This window comes from Cyanistes caeruleus, chromosome 7, assembly GCF_971803275.1.
Source record: "Cyanistes caeruleus chromosome 7, bCyaCae1.hap1.1, whole genome shotgun sequence".
NCBI classification, from domain to species: domain Eukaryota; kingdom Metazoa; phylum Chordata; class Aves; order Passeriformes; family Paridae; genus Cyanistes; species Cyanistes caeruleus.
In genome coordinates, this window is record NC_141707.1 from 17,621,573 (window position 1) to 17,638,743 (window position 17,171).

General features: G+C 40.9%; 1 protein-coding gene across 2 annotated transcripts in view; it reads right to left on the reverse strand.

Moving 5' to 3' along the window:
- Positions 1-17,171, reverse strand: part of ITPRID2 (ITPR interacting domain containing 2) — a 38,732-nt gene that overhangs the window by 2,048 nt on the left and 19,513 nt on the right. For both annotated transcript variants that reach the window (XM_086897595.1, XM_086897596.1), the window contains 7 exons: positions 13,177-13,265; positions 9,782-11,005; positions 8,553-8,633; positions 8,075-8,202; positions 6,924-7,074; positions 5,639-5,704; positions 4,603-4,983 (listed from right to left, as the gene is read on the reverse strand). In XM_086897595.1, coding sequence (XP_086753721.1) covers positions 4,603-4,983; positions 5,639-5,704; positions 6,924-7,074; positions 8,075-8,202; positions 8,553-8,633; positions 9,782-11,005; positions 13,177-13,265 — 2,120 coding nt within the window. The remainder of the gene's footprint in view (positions 1-4,602; positions 4,984-5,638; positions 5,705-6,923; positions 7,075-8,074; positions 8,203-8,552; positions 8,634-9,781; positions 11,006-13,176; positions 13,266-17,171) is intronic.

Sequence of the window (17,171 nt, forward strand, 5' to 3'; positions counted from 1 at the left end):
TTAGGATATCTGGTTTTATGCTAAGAAAAGAACACACTTCAACTATGCAAAGTTCTGAAAAAATAAAAATTTCAGGATATATACATCAAAACTATCCTAAATGCACTACTTTTTGACAAGTTGTTATTCTCATTAAAAGAGAAGCAGGACTGATCTCCTTCACAGATTACACAGTAGAACAGGTCCATGAACATGAGCTCTTGTTTTCAAATAATTCAAAAGGAGACAAATCCTAATTGCATACTTTCAGCAGGAGAGACAGAATTTCAATAGTTGCTTACATCATCAATGGGCCACTGGGGTTTTATGTATGCCAGTGAAGGCTATTTTTCACAGGATTGTTACAAAGCATTTACCATTCAGTTTTATATAAAACACATCTAGGAGTTTCTAGTAGCAAGCATGTGAATGGAGCTGAGGCTACAACAAAAAAAGAGCAGAGCACTGATGGCTACAGTAAAGAAAACAAAGGAGGAAATGAGGCAAAACACAGTTCTGCAAAAGCATATTATGCTGGAAAGTAGCAGGACACGACAAAGAAAAACAATATGGACTTCTTGCAAGTACAAAGGAATCTTTGGCACCAACTTATTTTTTGGGATGGTCTTCAGGAGGGACAAGTCAGATAAGTTCCAAGGACAGAGGACAACAACTGTGAGAGTGTGCAGGGACTAAGAGTCAGAGTCTGGTCCAGGGTCACACACAGAAGCAGTCAGCATCCCAGTTAAGCAATACATTTTTCTTTTTCATGCTAGTCGCCCCTTTTCCTGGTGCGTCAAAAGGATTAAGCAACAACGTCAGAAGGGTGGCAGCAGCATTAGCAACAGGTTATTTATCCCTTGCTCTCTTTGGCAGGCAATTCAATCCCTAAACCATTAGTGGCAAAGTTCCTCACTTCATTACTACTTTGCATCAAGCAAAAATTCAGAGACTCTAATATTATTGGGAAACAGGTTTCCAGGGGGTTGTTTGCTGATTAATAGACAAAAAAAAAGCCATTGTGTAATAGGGCCTGTTTCACCAACAGCTGAAAGCCCAGAGGATATCTATGCAGATTTTGCACACACTGATGTACAAAGCTTTAGAACCACTGTCAGCATAGTAAGAGCTTTGGGATTTAGAGATGTAGGCACAGGGAAACCTGCACAGCACTCCAACTGTCCAGCAGGCATAAGAGAGCCCCCAGTGCTCTCTCCACATTTCTTCTTCAGTATCTCATGGGGTGGGTCTGTGAGTACGCTACGAAACAGTCATTCTGTACCTTTCTCTCAACACATAGACAAAAATAAACCTCACTTTCCAAAAAAAAAAGCTCATAAAAGCTTCCCAAATTAGCAAGTAAATGATCTAGTATGACAGACAGTCTTGTAACAAAGTAGAGATTGGAGGCAAAGCAGCTCCTGTTCTATTCTCAGCTCTTCCAACAGTTTCTGGCTTGACCTTGATTATTTGAGCCCTCTGCTTCTCACCTTCCTGTCTGGAGGACAACAAGGCCACCCTCCATTCTTTTCACAGCCTCTGCTTCCTCCCCCCTCCAGACTCAGCAAGGTCACTCCTGTGTGGTGAGCACAGCACTGACTCCTGCAGTGACTCAGAACCACGTGTGTGTTGTGACCAATGGCCAATATTTGCCTTTTTCATTATAAATTATTAGGGGCAAGGTGCACCTTCTATTTGCTCTGCAGAGGGCACAGCCCGCTGCCAAGGCCTTCTCTGTACAAAACACAGAAAAGCAGTCAATGAATGCTCCATCAATTATTTTTAGCAAGTGAATGAAAAATTGATCATTTGAAAAACAAGAGAACCACTCATTTATGCTACATTTACTACGTTGATACAACACCAATACTCAGTATGGCATTGAAAACAGAGAAAAAACACTCATAGATAATTTTACAAAAGTAAACCAGTGACCTGTCTCCCTAGAAAAGAATTACCATTACTGCAATATTATGCTGCTGCTAAATAAAGAACTGATTGAGAGTGAAGTGTGTCACAGTGGCAAATATGGAGAGCAGCGTTCTTCACCTACTAATGGAAAATGGGAATACGGCTTTTCACAGTGCTTATACCTCTGATCTTGAAGTACATTTTCTGTAACACTAAAAGAATTGTTTCCTATTCTGTTTTCTTCCCGTGCCACTTCTTCATGGCAGCAGCTGGCGAGATTTTATGCTCGAGATAGTAAAATGAGGAACCGAATACCTGCAGATGTGAAGAACCTACAGACATTTTGAGGGATGTTGAGCTAACATGGATTTGAATGGAAAATGGAAAAGGGATGATTCTCTGCCAGACCATCTCTGTCCCATTAAGAATCATTACAGCCTCTTAAAGCAGATGTTGACAGGAAAATCACACATTTCCTTAAAGTGTAACTTCATTAAATGTCATTTATAATGAAGAACTGTTAGCAAAATCAGAACTTCCATTGCTCTTAAGCAGAAAGATCTTTAAACTAGCACATATTTTAAACTGGAGAAGAGCAGAGTGAGAGGGCTTGGTGGCCCTCCTAGTGACACCGTGACCTGCACAAGTCAAGCAGTAAGCACTTCATGTGATAATCCTGTGGAGGCCAGGCTGTATTTCATCAAGAGAGCTACTGTTTGCTATTTTAACACTTCATGCTGCCGAAGGTTTTTTCCGTGGGAGTTAGTCCATTAATGCCAGAAGTTAACACCATGGGTTTTTTTCATGGAACAAATAGTTACAGGTCAAAGTTCACATGCATTACAGCCCACCCAGGCATATCCCACCCACTGCCTGGCTCCTCTCTCCCCAACATACAGTCACACAGCTACAGAGAACGGGAAGAGTAAGCAAGGGTTTAATATTTGTGAGTGCATACATCAAGAATGCATCCTACCATATTTCTTTCTTTTGACAATGAAACTGGAATTCTTTAGCTAACAACAGGGCTATTTAAGCAAGGCATTATTTCAACTTATGCTCTGTTTTAACTCCTATGAAATAATAAAGATCTTCCTGATAGGTGTTTAATAGTATGTTCTGGCTCTGCAAAATCTACCAGGTGCTTTAAGCCAATGCATTTCTACTCTGACCTGCAAAACTCCTCATGCTGAGAATCTTGAGTTGATCCAGAACCCACTGCCAATGAAGTTAAACTGAGGGACAATCTCTCTGTGTGCTTAAATATTCACAAAGTGAGTCAAGCTCAGTTTGTTTGCTGACTACTCATCTTTGAATAGTAGTCTCTCAGTTCAGTGTGGATTCTTTCAGCATTACAATGTCCTCAGTGCCACACAACCCAAATAACAATCTCTGTGCAGAGTACACATCTTTATTTGCTATTAACTAATGAAGCTGAGAGGAACTTTCACAGAGGCTAACCTCAGAAAAAATATTGACTGAAATAATTCTGTCTGTTGACTTCAACTCACTTTTTTTGGTCTCTGCTGCTTTTGCAGTTTTCCTTCTTATCTCAGTTTCTCCTTTAGCAACCATCCACCATGACACCACTGCCCTGACACATAGATATTTACAGACAGCCTGGATACAAAGGCCACACCCTGGCTTCGCTGCAGAATCAGAAGCACCGTGCAAGGTGTGCTAAATAGCTCATGTGCAAGTCTTCTGATGAGCGGTCTGCATCTCATCCATTTCAAGGCAAAGCTAAGGCAAAGCTGGTTTCAGTTATCCACAGCCTCAACACAAGCAGACCTGGAAGATACCATGGCATTACAGCCTTGCCTGTTGCACATTTCTAAGCAAGACATCTTACCTAGTCTTCAGTGGTCTATGGCAGAGCCATACAAAAGCTTCAAGGGACAAGCTGAAGGCTAAGTGGTTCCTCTCTTGTGAAGAGGGGGGAATAAAATCCACAAGTTCTTGATTCCCATTTCTGTATTCAGAGCAAAGTTTGCTCCACTTTTTCACAGGCACTTCTTTTCAGAACAAGTAGTTTCTTTGGCTTCCTTTCCCCATTTATATTACTTGCCAGAGAGCTTTTCTGTCATGCCACTAACAAAACACATAGTTTTAGTCGTGCTTCTTAACCTGGCCCACAGGAAAAATAACCTCTCTTTCACTGACTGCCAATAAAACTAGTCCAATAGGATTGGCCCAAGATCACTCTTAAACTCTGAAATAACTTCCCACCTGCCTTCAGCTTGTTTCACTTACATTCCTATAGACCTTAGTGGTTTGGGTAGTGGGACTGGAAAAGTATGCTTAACATTTACTATAGCATTGTTTCAGAAACATTACCTCACCACTCAAATGAACTCCTGTTCGGCATTTTAGCAAGCAAACATGACAGAAATTTTCACTTGGGAATCTGAAGTACTGCTGCTTAACCAAGTAGTAGAGACAGCAAGTTCTTTCCCAGCCATACTTAGCTATTAATTTACATGCTAACCACCACCACTGAAAAAAAGTCCACTGTTTTGCACATAAACACAGCTGTGGCTCCAGCACCTAGTGGCATGTTCTGAGCTTTCAGACACAGCACAGGAATAGTATGGACACTTGGCTGGAGAGGGAAGAGAAAACCTCATTGGGCAGGAGTTACAGCCAGCCTTGTCTTTAGGTTTCAGTAGTTTTCAGTTCAAACATCCCAGATCTCAGCCCCTCCTTCCTCACCTCCCGTATGACTTGTTGCAGCTCCTCCTGCTCCACCGCTTTGTGGATTTCATCGACTGAAGGCATGAGAGGGACTTTTTCAAGTTTGTGCTCCACCTCTTGCTTGGAGTCTGCAAACTCCTCAAAGCTTTCCACTGGCTGTCCAGTGCCTGCTCTCACCGGGGGAGTTGGTGTTAAGGCAACAGAGGCTCGGTACAACTTCTTGCTTTGACTCTTAGCTTTTCTACCTGTGTGACCAGAGCACACTGAAGAGGAATCCGAGTTTCCGTGGGAGAATACTGACTCTGTACCCTCTGCTGGGAGAGTTTCCAGTCCAAGCTCTCCCAGTCCTAAACCCAGTTCAGACTTCAGAAATGACTGCTCTCGAATAAGCTCAGAGACCTAAGGATTCAGAAAAGAAATGGTCCCAAATAAGCATACAAGAAAGTCACATACAGACATAACTATGTTGCCTTGCTATTTATTTAATTACTTACTCATTCCCTCCATGTAACAAATACAGCTAAAAAATAAATATATCCTTTGCTTTTATGACTGCAACAAAGAGGATCATGAAAAGGAATGTGCCTTTTGAAAGCCAACATAAATAAAAATTGTGGCTCTTCCCCAAGCCACTAACTTTTGCAATATGGATACATCTTGCCAGAGCCATTGACAGACACACACGTAAGGGCTTGCTTTTCCTTTGTTTGTTCTTTCCTTTCTGCAGTTTTTGAACTACTTATTTTCAGTAGCAGAAAATGCACAGAAATATAAAAAATAATTTTCCCTAGAAAATTCATGAGGTGGTAGCACTATTTGTATCAACTAAATGAAAAAACATCTCACTTCTACTACCTCTTAAAACCTAACAAGACTCTACAGCCACTTACACCTACAGCTAAAGGAAAATTGCAGCTGTTTTCAACAAAGCTATTTAAGGGAGTAAAGTATTTCTAAAATTATGTCTCAAATTAATCTCCTGCAACCCATTTTAAAGTACAGCCTTCCTGGTTCTTTTCATCAGTAAAACACAGAGTACACAACAATTACTCACTGGTTCAATGACGTTCAATGGAGAAGGACATGACAGATTATCAGCACTTCTGCTTCCATACATACCCTGAAAAATTAAGTCAAATTAATGCACTGAGGATTTTTTTAGAGCTCTCAGAAGCTAGCATATAAACATGCTGCATCTCAGATGAGTTTCTCTGAAACCAGAAAGTTTGAAACAGGAAGCAGAGCTGGTTGGAGAAAGTTTATTTCAGTCATTTTTAAAGCTGGCCCTTTTCTATAAAAGGATTTACAAATAAAAAGATATTTATATGGTTCAAAGAATGCAAGTTTTGCTTGAGATCACAGTAATATTTTCCTGTTCTTAGGTTTCAACTTTTCTCCATGACAAAATACTGAAGATGTGGCCTGTGCTGCTTCTGCAGAAGAAGACTGGCTAAGAAAGAGAAATGAAACCCAAGAAAAACATATGATTCTTTTTGTCTGTGCTTCTTTTGTTTGCCTGATGACAGAATTGCAGTAGAAAAAGAGAGAAACGGTCATCCACAGAGTGGAAAATAAGAGAAAGTATATTGCCATGCCACCAATAAACACAGACAAATGCCTTTTATCCCCTTCTTGTGCTTTTGGGGAATGTTTGTGGGAGCAGAGCTTCTCCCATTGTTTGTCAGAGAGATGTGTTCATCTGAAGGAGCTACAAAAGGCAATGGAGGAAAAAAATCACAAAAAATGTGATTTTCCCTGGGGTTGTTTTTTTGGGGGGTTTTTTGGTTGTTTTTGGGTGGGGGAAGAGCTGTTTTGGGTTTTTTCCCCCTGGATTGGCAAAGCTAGAGAGAAAGCACACTCTGTTTCTTGGGAAAGAAACGCTGTGAATGTCTCATCTCTCTGCCCACGTGTCTCAAGAAAATCAGTATAGGAGAACTCCAGAAGGCCCATCACCATCCTCCAAGGATTTTAGACATGAGCCCTTGCTACCAAAACTGTGAAAACTCAGGGTCATGAAGAGGAAAAAGAAGAAAGCACTGACAGAAGAGGTCTGCCTTTATCAGCCCTAAAACCCCACAAGGTATGTATTGGTATGTATTAATATCAAGAAAGTCACACACCTTCTCCCCAAGATGAAATATTAACTGAAAATGAGAAAACATGACCCCTGACAATACACTGAGTTTTAACGCTTAGGAGTTATTATTTGCCCCTGCTCATTGCAGGAGGGTTGGATTAGATGGTCTTTAAAGGTCCTTTCCAACCCAAACTGTTCTATGATTCTGTGATGAGCATTACATTGAGAAAACACATAAAGTTGTTGCAAAACTAACACTTACTATGTGTGTCTGAGGTCTGTAAGGCGAAGACATGTGCAGACTTCTGAGCTGGTCTTCCAAGGCAAGCAGGCGTTCTTCCAACTGCATCTCCAACTCCTGTAGCTCCATGCGGACAGACTTCCTCAGGCTCTGCAGCTGATCAGCCTCGAATCTATGGCAAGGCCATCACAAAAAGAACAAAAGCATTCACTGCACTCAGCTGCAAAGAGGTGACTGAGCAGGACAGTGCCACAAGTAAAGGATTTCATACAAGGGAATTCAAAGCAGAACACAGAAAAGTTAGCTGAATGCCTATATGGCACAGAGTCTTTTTCCATTTAGAGAAAATATGTATCAGTCCACAGAAAAATCAAAACTACATAGTGGACCATAGAATATTTTCCAAAAATTTTAGTTTAAATGCAGAAGAAATAAGTATTTCTACATATATGTAATTAAATGCAATTTAAAACTGATGAGAACAAGCACCACAGAGTAATGCAGTAATCGCATGTTACTTCATGTTACTGTGTGGTTATAGATTCCCCAGCACTCACAGCTACATTTTGGCCAGGAAGCCACTGCCTAAGGCAGCCAACTGATTTCAAACATGTTTACTTTTAAAGTGATAGGCCAAGAGCTGATTCAACTAAACTAAATATATAATCAGTTTTAAAAATTGTTCCAGATCTTCTGCTATTGCAACTCCTGGTGAGCACAACCACACAGAACCAGAATGTGAATGCCATCTGTAGCCTGCTGAGTAGCCACTGAAAGCTGGAAAAGCATCTGAATGTTGCAGTGCTCCTTCTTTATTCACATCTACAAAGATGCAAGTGATCTAAAATCAAATCTTTAAGACTTTTTCCCCTGCAATATCCTATGTTCAAGTATGATAAAGCCCTTAAAATCTTCAGCTGTGGAATCACTTTGGAGAAAGGATGCAGAAAAAATAATTAATTAGTGAGAAATAGGGATTGGAAGAAACAAAGAGTAAAAATGTCTAGAATGAAGACACATAAAGGAGTAAATAAGATTTTGGCAAAAACACATCTCCAACCCTGTTCAAATTGAAACTAATAGATTTCTTGCTTATTTCAACGACAGCAACACATTTTCTGATATACCAGAGTATTCTCTTTTTTTATTTTTTTTTAACAAGATCATTTTACCTTTCCTCCTCTGTCATGTGCTGATAAACTGTGGTCTGTTGACGCAACATAGTCAATTCCAAATCCATCATCTGGGTTCTGAATAAATTTAGATTTCTCCTTACCACTTGTAGCTCCTGGAAAGTATTCTGGGGAAATAAAAATATAATAATGAATTACATGGGAAAATGAATTAAAGTAAGTTTGGATCCTGTAACCACATCAGCCCAGATAAGCCCTTTGAATGATGAGCACCTCAGCAATTTCAGCATATGATGAAAGCTGCATGTTGTCACAATGACTCAAGAAATCAGCATTTTCATCTGTATCATACAAGCAAACACATGAAAGTGTATTTAGATTAATACCTTCTTAACATTATTTGCAGGAATCTCTCTCTTGAGAACAAAGACAAAGAACTGCCCAAAATTTGCACATTTAGGATGTTTCTTTGCATTTAATTTTGACTCAGTATCACTCCATAAACAGGGTCACTTACTTCGTAGAGAGGTAGAATGGATGATCTCTGAGTAGTGTAACCAGTGGCCGCTGAAAGATCCTGACCCCTCATCACTGGGTACTAGGGGGAAGAAGCAAACAATTTGAAATGGGAAAGGCATCCTCTGGAATGCACAGACACTCCAAAAGCAGCTCCTGTTAAAACACACTTTCTGGCATTGAGATTTCTGCAATCCATGTGCTACAAACAGGCAACCTTACAAAATGGCAGCACCACTTCCTAACTAATACATGTGCACCAAAGCTCAGCAATGCAAGTGTGCTGCTGGTGAAAAGCCAAATTAGTCCTGTCTGACACAGTGAGTAGAAATAAAAACTAACTTTTTCTGCACAAAGCATTTTATGCTTGAAAACTTAGTAAACTTAGTAACCTCAATTGTCTCAGTTAATAATAAAAAGAACAATTCCAAAACCAGAACTGAGCAAATTAAAATGTGTCCCATTCTGAAATCATGATTATAGTCAAATTTGTTACGGGATTTTCTTCAGTTCTAAGTTTGAGGAATTTTTGTTCATTTTGGTTGTAAATCTCACAGTGATGCCTACATCCGAAGACCCCAGCTTGCTAATGATATCTCGTGAAAACAAGATAGCTGAAGAATTTCTATTTACATGTTGCAACAACATATGGAGCAAACAGATAAAATCCAGGGGTTTGTTACATGTGTAGACACAGCACAACAAAGAACAGTGGAAACAGCAAAAATGTTTACCTTCTTAAACATGAAAAAGACTTGTCCAATACAATTTTGAAAGAATTCAAAGGACTGTTGATATGCCACGGAAAATCTGAAGCACGTTCATTCACATGGAGAAGTTTTGCTCCAATAATCACATCAAGTGGATGGGTTTAGTTTTCCTCTGCCAGCTTTCTCTGTTCCTTGTTCTATCAGCAACTTATCTACTCCTCCTTATTCCTTCTTAAAATCAGAATGGTGATTGGTGCTGGAACTTCCCTGAGGAGTCTGTTTCAGTTCCCAACCACCCTTTGGGTGAAAAACTTTTTTTTTTCATCTAACACAAAACTTCCACCTTTGAACTCTTTAAACAGAAGCTCCTAAAACAGCAGCAAATCAGACTCAAACAAAATATCTCTTTTTTTCCTGATTTGTTGAACTACACAAAGGGATATTCAGGTTATCACCTTGGTTTGGTAAGGATAAAATAAGGAGCCCCTTTGTCCAAGGGCAAAATTAGGCTTCCTCTTACCTGCGAGAGGTTCTGCAGAGAGTTTCTGATGTCATGTAGGACCCTGCGCAGCTGCATCTCCACAGTGGAGGGTGGGTTCATGGCAAGAGGACGATGAGGAACTCCATGCCTTGGAAAGAAGGGACAGCTGAAGGGGGAAAGCATGGCACTGAAGGAAGAGCCGGAGATGCTTGGGACACTGTGGGTGCTGAGCGTCCTCATGTGCTCGCACAGCGGCCTGTCCTGCCACTCAGTGGGGAGGGAATGGAGGGAGCACGTGGACTGGGACATGGCTGCTGGCGTGTGCAGCGGGCAGCTCTGTACCCTGGTGGGACTGAGCTCCTCAGGCAGCCTGCTGGGCCCAGCCGGGGGCACCTCTTTCTTGGAGGACGAAGGCGCAATAAACAGTGTGGATTTGCACATAGGATGGCTGGAGACTGCCTCATCCTCACTTCTGTCATTCTCAGATGCTGCTTTCTTGTCCTCCTCCACTCGTGTGTACTTGTAGGTGAAAGAAGGAGGACTGCAGAGAGTCTCTTTTCCTGGAGTTAACTGAACATTCACAGAGGACACCACTTTCACTGGATTCAGCAATGCAGTTGGGAGAGACTGAGACCGCCTTAGAGGATAGCCTGATTCACCAAACCAGAGTCTCTGCTTCCGTAGAAGATCTTTCGACTTAAGCAGAGTGCACCTGGCCTTGGAGTCAGATGAGCTGATGATCCTCATCTCAGCTCTTTGCAAGGCTACCTGAACTCTGTCCACAGGTGATGTGGAGGAGTCACTGCCTTCCAGAGACTGCATCGACTTGAGGATATGGTGTGTGTGATACTGAGGAAACTCAAACACACTGCCTTCCTCTAGCAGGTCTGATTCTTTTTGCTCACTGGAAGTGTCTTCCTCTTTAGAGCTGACCTCTCCTTGGACTGTCTCTGATATATGAGATGACTTGCTTTCTTGTCCTTGATATTGTTCAGTTTTACAGTCACTAATTTTTCTGTCTTCACTCCTTCTGCTATCAGAAGATGCCGCTACCTTGCGTCTCTCTCCTTGAGAGATAATATCCTCTTCATCATCGTCATAATCCTCCTCATCATCATCTTCCTCCTCCTCCTCCTCAAACTTATCAAAACAGGGCAGTTCCTTGGCTATCGGTGTCTTCTGTTCCTCACTGTGCGATGTCACAGTTGTTTCACTGTCACAGCTGTCAGCACTACTTCCCATGCCCTGCAAAGACTCCTGAACCTAGGAAACATGCGAGACAGCAAAGGAGTGAATGTACTGGAGATTTAACTACTGCCTTCTCAGGGGTCAGGCCAAGAGTCCAAGAACACCTTCATTGGGTTTTGGGGTGGGGAGCAGAAAGAATAATGCACTTAGTGTGTAAGAAAAACAGTGAAGGAGAACAAAGAAACCATGTTACCAGATATATTAGGAGTACAGTGTAGTATAGCACCAAAAGGAGGATTTTATTTTTCTAAAGAGAAAATTCTTCATACATTCCTTTGATTTGAAAATAAATTCAATATTGTAAGAATAGAAGTGGCAAAAGAGTAAGAGCAAAAATAATACAATGCTTGTATTTTAGGTAGTGATAACAGATAGCTGGGTCATCGTTCAAAACATTTCCCATTTATAAAGGTTCACAACACTGAAATGAAGGGTAGCATTAGAAAGTGTACACAGAGAGGTGAGGAAAACTGCAGACTGCAGTGAAACTGTGTCACAGGACAACACCAAGAATGGGAAAGCCAGTCTGCCCACAAACTGAGCCTACTGAATTAAAGAATTTTTGAAGACTGAGAATATCACATTACGATATTAATCCCAGTTGAAGCCCACATCTGGTACTATTAGCCCCTCCTTCTTTTCTCCTGATACTTCTTCCCCTTTTCATTCTAAATCACAGTTTAAACCAGAGCATGTAAATGAGGGAGTTGCTTATTTAATAGGGAACAAATGGCAAGAAAAGAGAAAGGAAAAACGAAGGGATCTATTCTTTGCATACTCTGGAAGCTGGCCTGACTGAATGCTGTATTTACAAGTGGACAAGACATTTCCCTAAGAGAATGTGGTATAAAGTACACTCTTGGAAGTTTACGCATGACATAGTTGACACATGAACTAGAAATTTTCCCATCTCTACTTTCTGCAGCTCTCACTTCCATTAAGATATTAATTATCAGTTCCTTCTAAAGAAATTACTTATGATGTTTGTCAGGCAATAGCTCCTTCTGCAACCACCTAGAAGACTTCAGCCATGAATGTCATCTTCACAAATACATACCTAACATTGCTCTCATTGGCACAGCCACAAATTATTGTGAAAGAATGTGCAGGTTCAGATGCTTTTCAAGTTAAAGGTACTAAATTAACAAAAAATTACAATGTCTAGGAGAAATCATGTGGGCTACATGTGTGTTTGTGTCCTAATCTTCCATCACATTGTTCAATTATGAGTAAGGCATAAGCACTTCTATGGAGAATTCTGGATTCTTTGGTAACATAGAAGAACACTCTATCTCAATGTCAAAATCTCCCTCAGAAATCTTAATTTTGGAAGTCAGAGATGAAAGACAATATGGTTCAAATTTTGAGTTCTCTGCTGAATTTCAGAGGAAGGCTATAGGTGCTAGAGTCAATAATGTAACAGTAGATGGCACTAAATTACCATACTTTTAAGAAACATCATATACTCCTCTGTATCCCCTTCATCTTTTCACAGGTTCTCTTCACTAGCTGCCAAATCCTCATTTCCCCTAGCTGCATCATTCACCCATATTTTCTGAATTCAGCTCAGCACTTGGTCTGAATAAAGGAGTGAAGGTGGCAGAGAAGAGCCTAGCAACTCCATGGCACAAACCTCATGCAGTCTCAGTACACCTTTTTCAAAACAGGAAACAGAAGAATCTCTTCCCTTTACAGCCAACATAGATAAACTCCAGAAATATTCCAGTGAAGGGGTACTTAGCTGCAACATACTTTTAGTGGGTTCTTCATTGGATTGCAACCAACATAAAGACCAGGAGTGACCAACTCTCCTCTGAGTCACCTTCTATCATGCCTGTCAGCTTCAGTGCATTCACAGCTCTGCAGAGAGCTGAAACAAGTATGTCAGATGCTTATGCTCTTGCAGGGACTCACAGTCATTTTTCCCTTTATTAATTATTATTTCCTTTCTTGCTCTTGGAAAGTATTAAGCTGATGTTTAAGGCAGACAAAATCTAACATTGTCTTGGCTTTTATTCTGGTATTTTTGTTCTGTTAGAGACTCAGCAGGTCCAGCTCTGAAAATTATGACTTTATAGGATCTAGACTGATGGTCGTAGTAGCAGCCAAACATCAACATCCCTCCTACCCTCCCCTACTGTTTCACACTAATCAGGAGTATTTCAGCCACAGGATGAGAACCTTACCTGAAGTTGATTGAATGGAGAACAATCTGTAGAGTCCTCAGCAAAGCCACTGCTGTCAGAGTGCTGACTCGCTGTGCGTAACAGCTGATCTGTTCAAAACAGCCAAAACCCAACCGTAATTGCTTTACAAATCACAGCCTTTCAAGACCAATCACATCCAATACAAGCTTTCCTTTTACAACAAAGTAACATTAAGTGGGCAATACAATTGCTTTTTAAGTTCCACTTTGAACAAAACAGAGAAACTTGTTTGATTCAAGCAAAATCTCTCTCACCCAAAGCCCTATTTGTGAAACTTCAAGCAGCAGTGAAAGGGAAACCATCTTTCACATTTTTCCTTCCTGTGCTGTGGAAAAAAACCTCTGCAGGTATTGCCACCACTGGGGTTTTCCTTTCACAAAACTGCATCACTGATTAATTCACATGCAGGCAGTGGAAGAGCTGCTTTTGTGTTGAAAAGTACAGATCTGACACCTCTCCTGATCATGGAGATACTGAAGATCACTGATTTCCTAACAACCTGTGGTACCCCATACACCCAAAGGGACAGCATCTCAAGGGCAGACAGGGCCATGTGGAGGACTCTGCCACTGCAGGAGAGGGTCCTCTGCTGGTTTAGCTGCCAAATGCAGAACATCTCTTAGATATCAATGGGCAATCTGCCAAAGCACATTCCCAGTGCTCATTTTATACATGAGAGATAAGATCCTCCTGCTTGTTCCTTTCTACTTGCATTAGGTAAGCATTAAAATAGCCTAAAGAGGCTCTAAAACCCTAAGTGCTTCTCAGGAGTAACTTCCTCTGGTGCAAGCATTGCACTCACTAAGCAGCTTTGCAGGGAGATCTCAGCAAGCTCTGCAGCACACCATTGCATGTATTTTGCTCTTGACTGGACACAGGAAGCACCCACCAAGTGCAAGGTTTACCTTATGGCACCAGAAACATTTTACTCAGCCTGAGGCCAGCATGGGCAACAACCTTGTCTCACCTTTAGGTGTCAGCAGAAGTATAAAAGCTTGGAGGTGGGAAGCAATTACAGTGCTCTGTAGTTGCCAGATCCCTGCCACCCTCTCCTCTTCACCATTAGGCGAGAGTTTGCTGCTGTCTTCTTGAAAGCTCAAAGCAGAATTCTGCTCGATTTAAAAGTCATCATATAATTCAAGTTCACAGCTTAATGGATTGGCATGCATTATGAAAACTGTTTTGAAACAGTTGGATATTCAGAACTAATGTTTTTTTAGTATTAATTTTGATAAAATTTTACTAACACAGAAATAAGTAACTGCCTGCACAGTCTTCTAGTCTATACCAGTAGAGGCAAACTGCCCACCAAGCTTCTGTATCAGTGATGTCACACAGCTTTTAGGGAGTGCCTTTAGAATTGTGCTGCTGTTCTGTTATCATGGCAGCTACAATATCCTGCAATGACAAACAACTTTTCTACCTCAAGACAGACATCCCCACCCAACTCCCAGTAAAGACAATGGAAATTACTTCCCTGAGAACTGGATCTTATTAACTGCCCAATATAACTAATACAGATGAATGAACATGCCATGAACAGCTTGTCACCACAGCTGAGGCTGGGGGGGAGCTGCTACCTTCTTCAGGGTGAACAGTTACCTACTTTTGTTGCCAGACACTTTGGCCTCCTGCTTTTCTCTTTTTATATATGGTGAATTTTAATTTAAGAGAAAAAAAAACACTACTGGTGAAAGCCTTAGCCTCTCTTAGGGAAGAGATCCCCACTAGGTCATATAAAGCAATTCACCAGTGCATGGGCTGGCATCTGTTTTCATGCACATGAACTTCATTACTGCTATTACTGCCTTCTATTTCCTTCTCAGTCAGTATTTCCTTTTCAGATGTAAAAAGGGTAAGTAAGAAAGTAAGAAAGAATGGTAGCATAAGAAATAGCTCAGCAGATAAAAGTTAAAGAAATGAAATTGCTGGAGGTACCCAGAATCCCATCTATTCCTTTGGGCTGTGGAGCCCAAACTACAACTGTAAACTACACCTACATGTTTTCTCAAATCAATTCTCGGTCTTCTCAGAGACACAGTACTAAAGTTTAAATCAGTCTTTCAGATAATTTTCTATAGCATTTGTTATTATGCACAGGCTTTGAGAGCCTTACAGGACCGATACAACCAGGCAGGGATCAGCCCAGGACAGACACTCACACCAGCCTCATCTTTCCATGGCAAGTGACTGGTACAGTATGAACAGATTCAAACTTGGTTCTGCCGAAGGAGACATCCCCTTTACACACTCACCCCTTGCTATATGTGCTACAAAGCTGCTAGGATGTTTTTAGCATTTTAAAGCAAATCAGAAGAGACATGTTTTCTGAGTAGTCATCTGCTACCACACCTTACTCTTGCCTTCTGCAAGTTCTTATGGCTCTCCATGTCAGCGCTATGATGTAAATGCAATAAAAAATTATAAAGAGCTGGAATCTCTACTGAATCAGTAGTGAAATGACACTGTAAAGTTTGGTCTGTAAAGACTGGAAATACCAGCTAGTATGCTGGGATATACTGATAGATATTCACCCTCCTTGACAACTACTGATCCAGCTGTACAGCCTGCTCTATAGCACCTGGATCTCTCTCACATTCAAGCAATCAAGGGAAAAATATAAAAACATTTCTAAAAAAGCTACAGAGTTACATTTGGCTCTTGATTAAAATGCCTCATGGCAAAGGAGAATCTTAAGGAGTTTGTGATATGGCTCCCCTCTCTTCACCTCGAGTGCAGAAAACTCCAGCACCAAGGGTTGGTTTATAGGGGCCAGCCTGGGATCATTCCTTGCCCTGTAACTCCAGCAAGGCAACTGTACCTTTGGCACAACAGTACCATTGCACAACACAGACTCTGCCACCCAAAGCTACTGCCAACACTACACAGAGCCTTCTGAACTACTCGAAAGTGGCCAGGGACAGGATAATAAGGAAAGTGTGGGAGAAGGAACCAGCCATGACAAACAAAACCAGCAGGAACAATCAAACTCCCATCCCAGTTTAACAGAGCACAAATTAAAATGTCTCTTGGATTGTTGTTTAAAGCTATATATAAAAAAAATATAAAGTATATTTAGGCACTGAAAATGTGTCAAAAAATGTGTGTATTCATAAATAAACTAAATAAACTGGAAATGTTCTAAACAAAGAACACATGATGAAGAAAAAAGTTTGTGGTTTACAAAACATGAGAGCAGATTCATCACAGCATCCCTATCAGGGAAATGAATAGGTCATCTATTTTAACTCATAATAATGAGCTACCAGTGGACTGTCAGTCTCACCCCTTCTGGGTCACTCAACTGCTCACAAAGAAGAGGAGAAGAAATATGTGGAAACTGTCCATGAAGCTTTAACATTTGTTTCTTGTACCTGCACTACTGGAAAAGCTCTAATACACTTTGTATTTTATAAAATAATTATTAAATTAACACTCCCAAATTAACTATAAAGTATTGCATTATGTTCCTTTTTTGCTGTTCCTTTTTTGCATACTGATCAAACCCTGCACCCCAGCACTAACAAAACCAGCCCAATAGGGAACCCTGCTGCAAAAATTCTCCGAGTCCCTGGGGATTTCCTTGCACATGGACAGATAAGTGCAGACTCCCACAAATACTAAATCTGTTCCAGATGTTTTCTTCTCACTCCCCCATCTCCAGTCTTCTGCGGAGCTGCACCCACAGAGAGCTATAAATACAATAATATATTAAGGACAGGAAATGCTGATGATGTGCTTTCCTACTTTTCAAGAACTAAATTTTCAAAAACAATAACTGTTTTTGACTACCAATGTCAACAAGGATGCCTTAAAAGAAACGGGTCTGTGGCTACTCAAAATTTCAGAGCCATGTTGATGCCAACAACCAGACATTCACAAATTGCAGTGTCTTTGCAACTCCTTCCTCTAGGCATTGTACCCATATTTGTCTTCCTTTTGGGGCATTTTTTGGAATGGAAGATGCTCCTGTA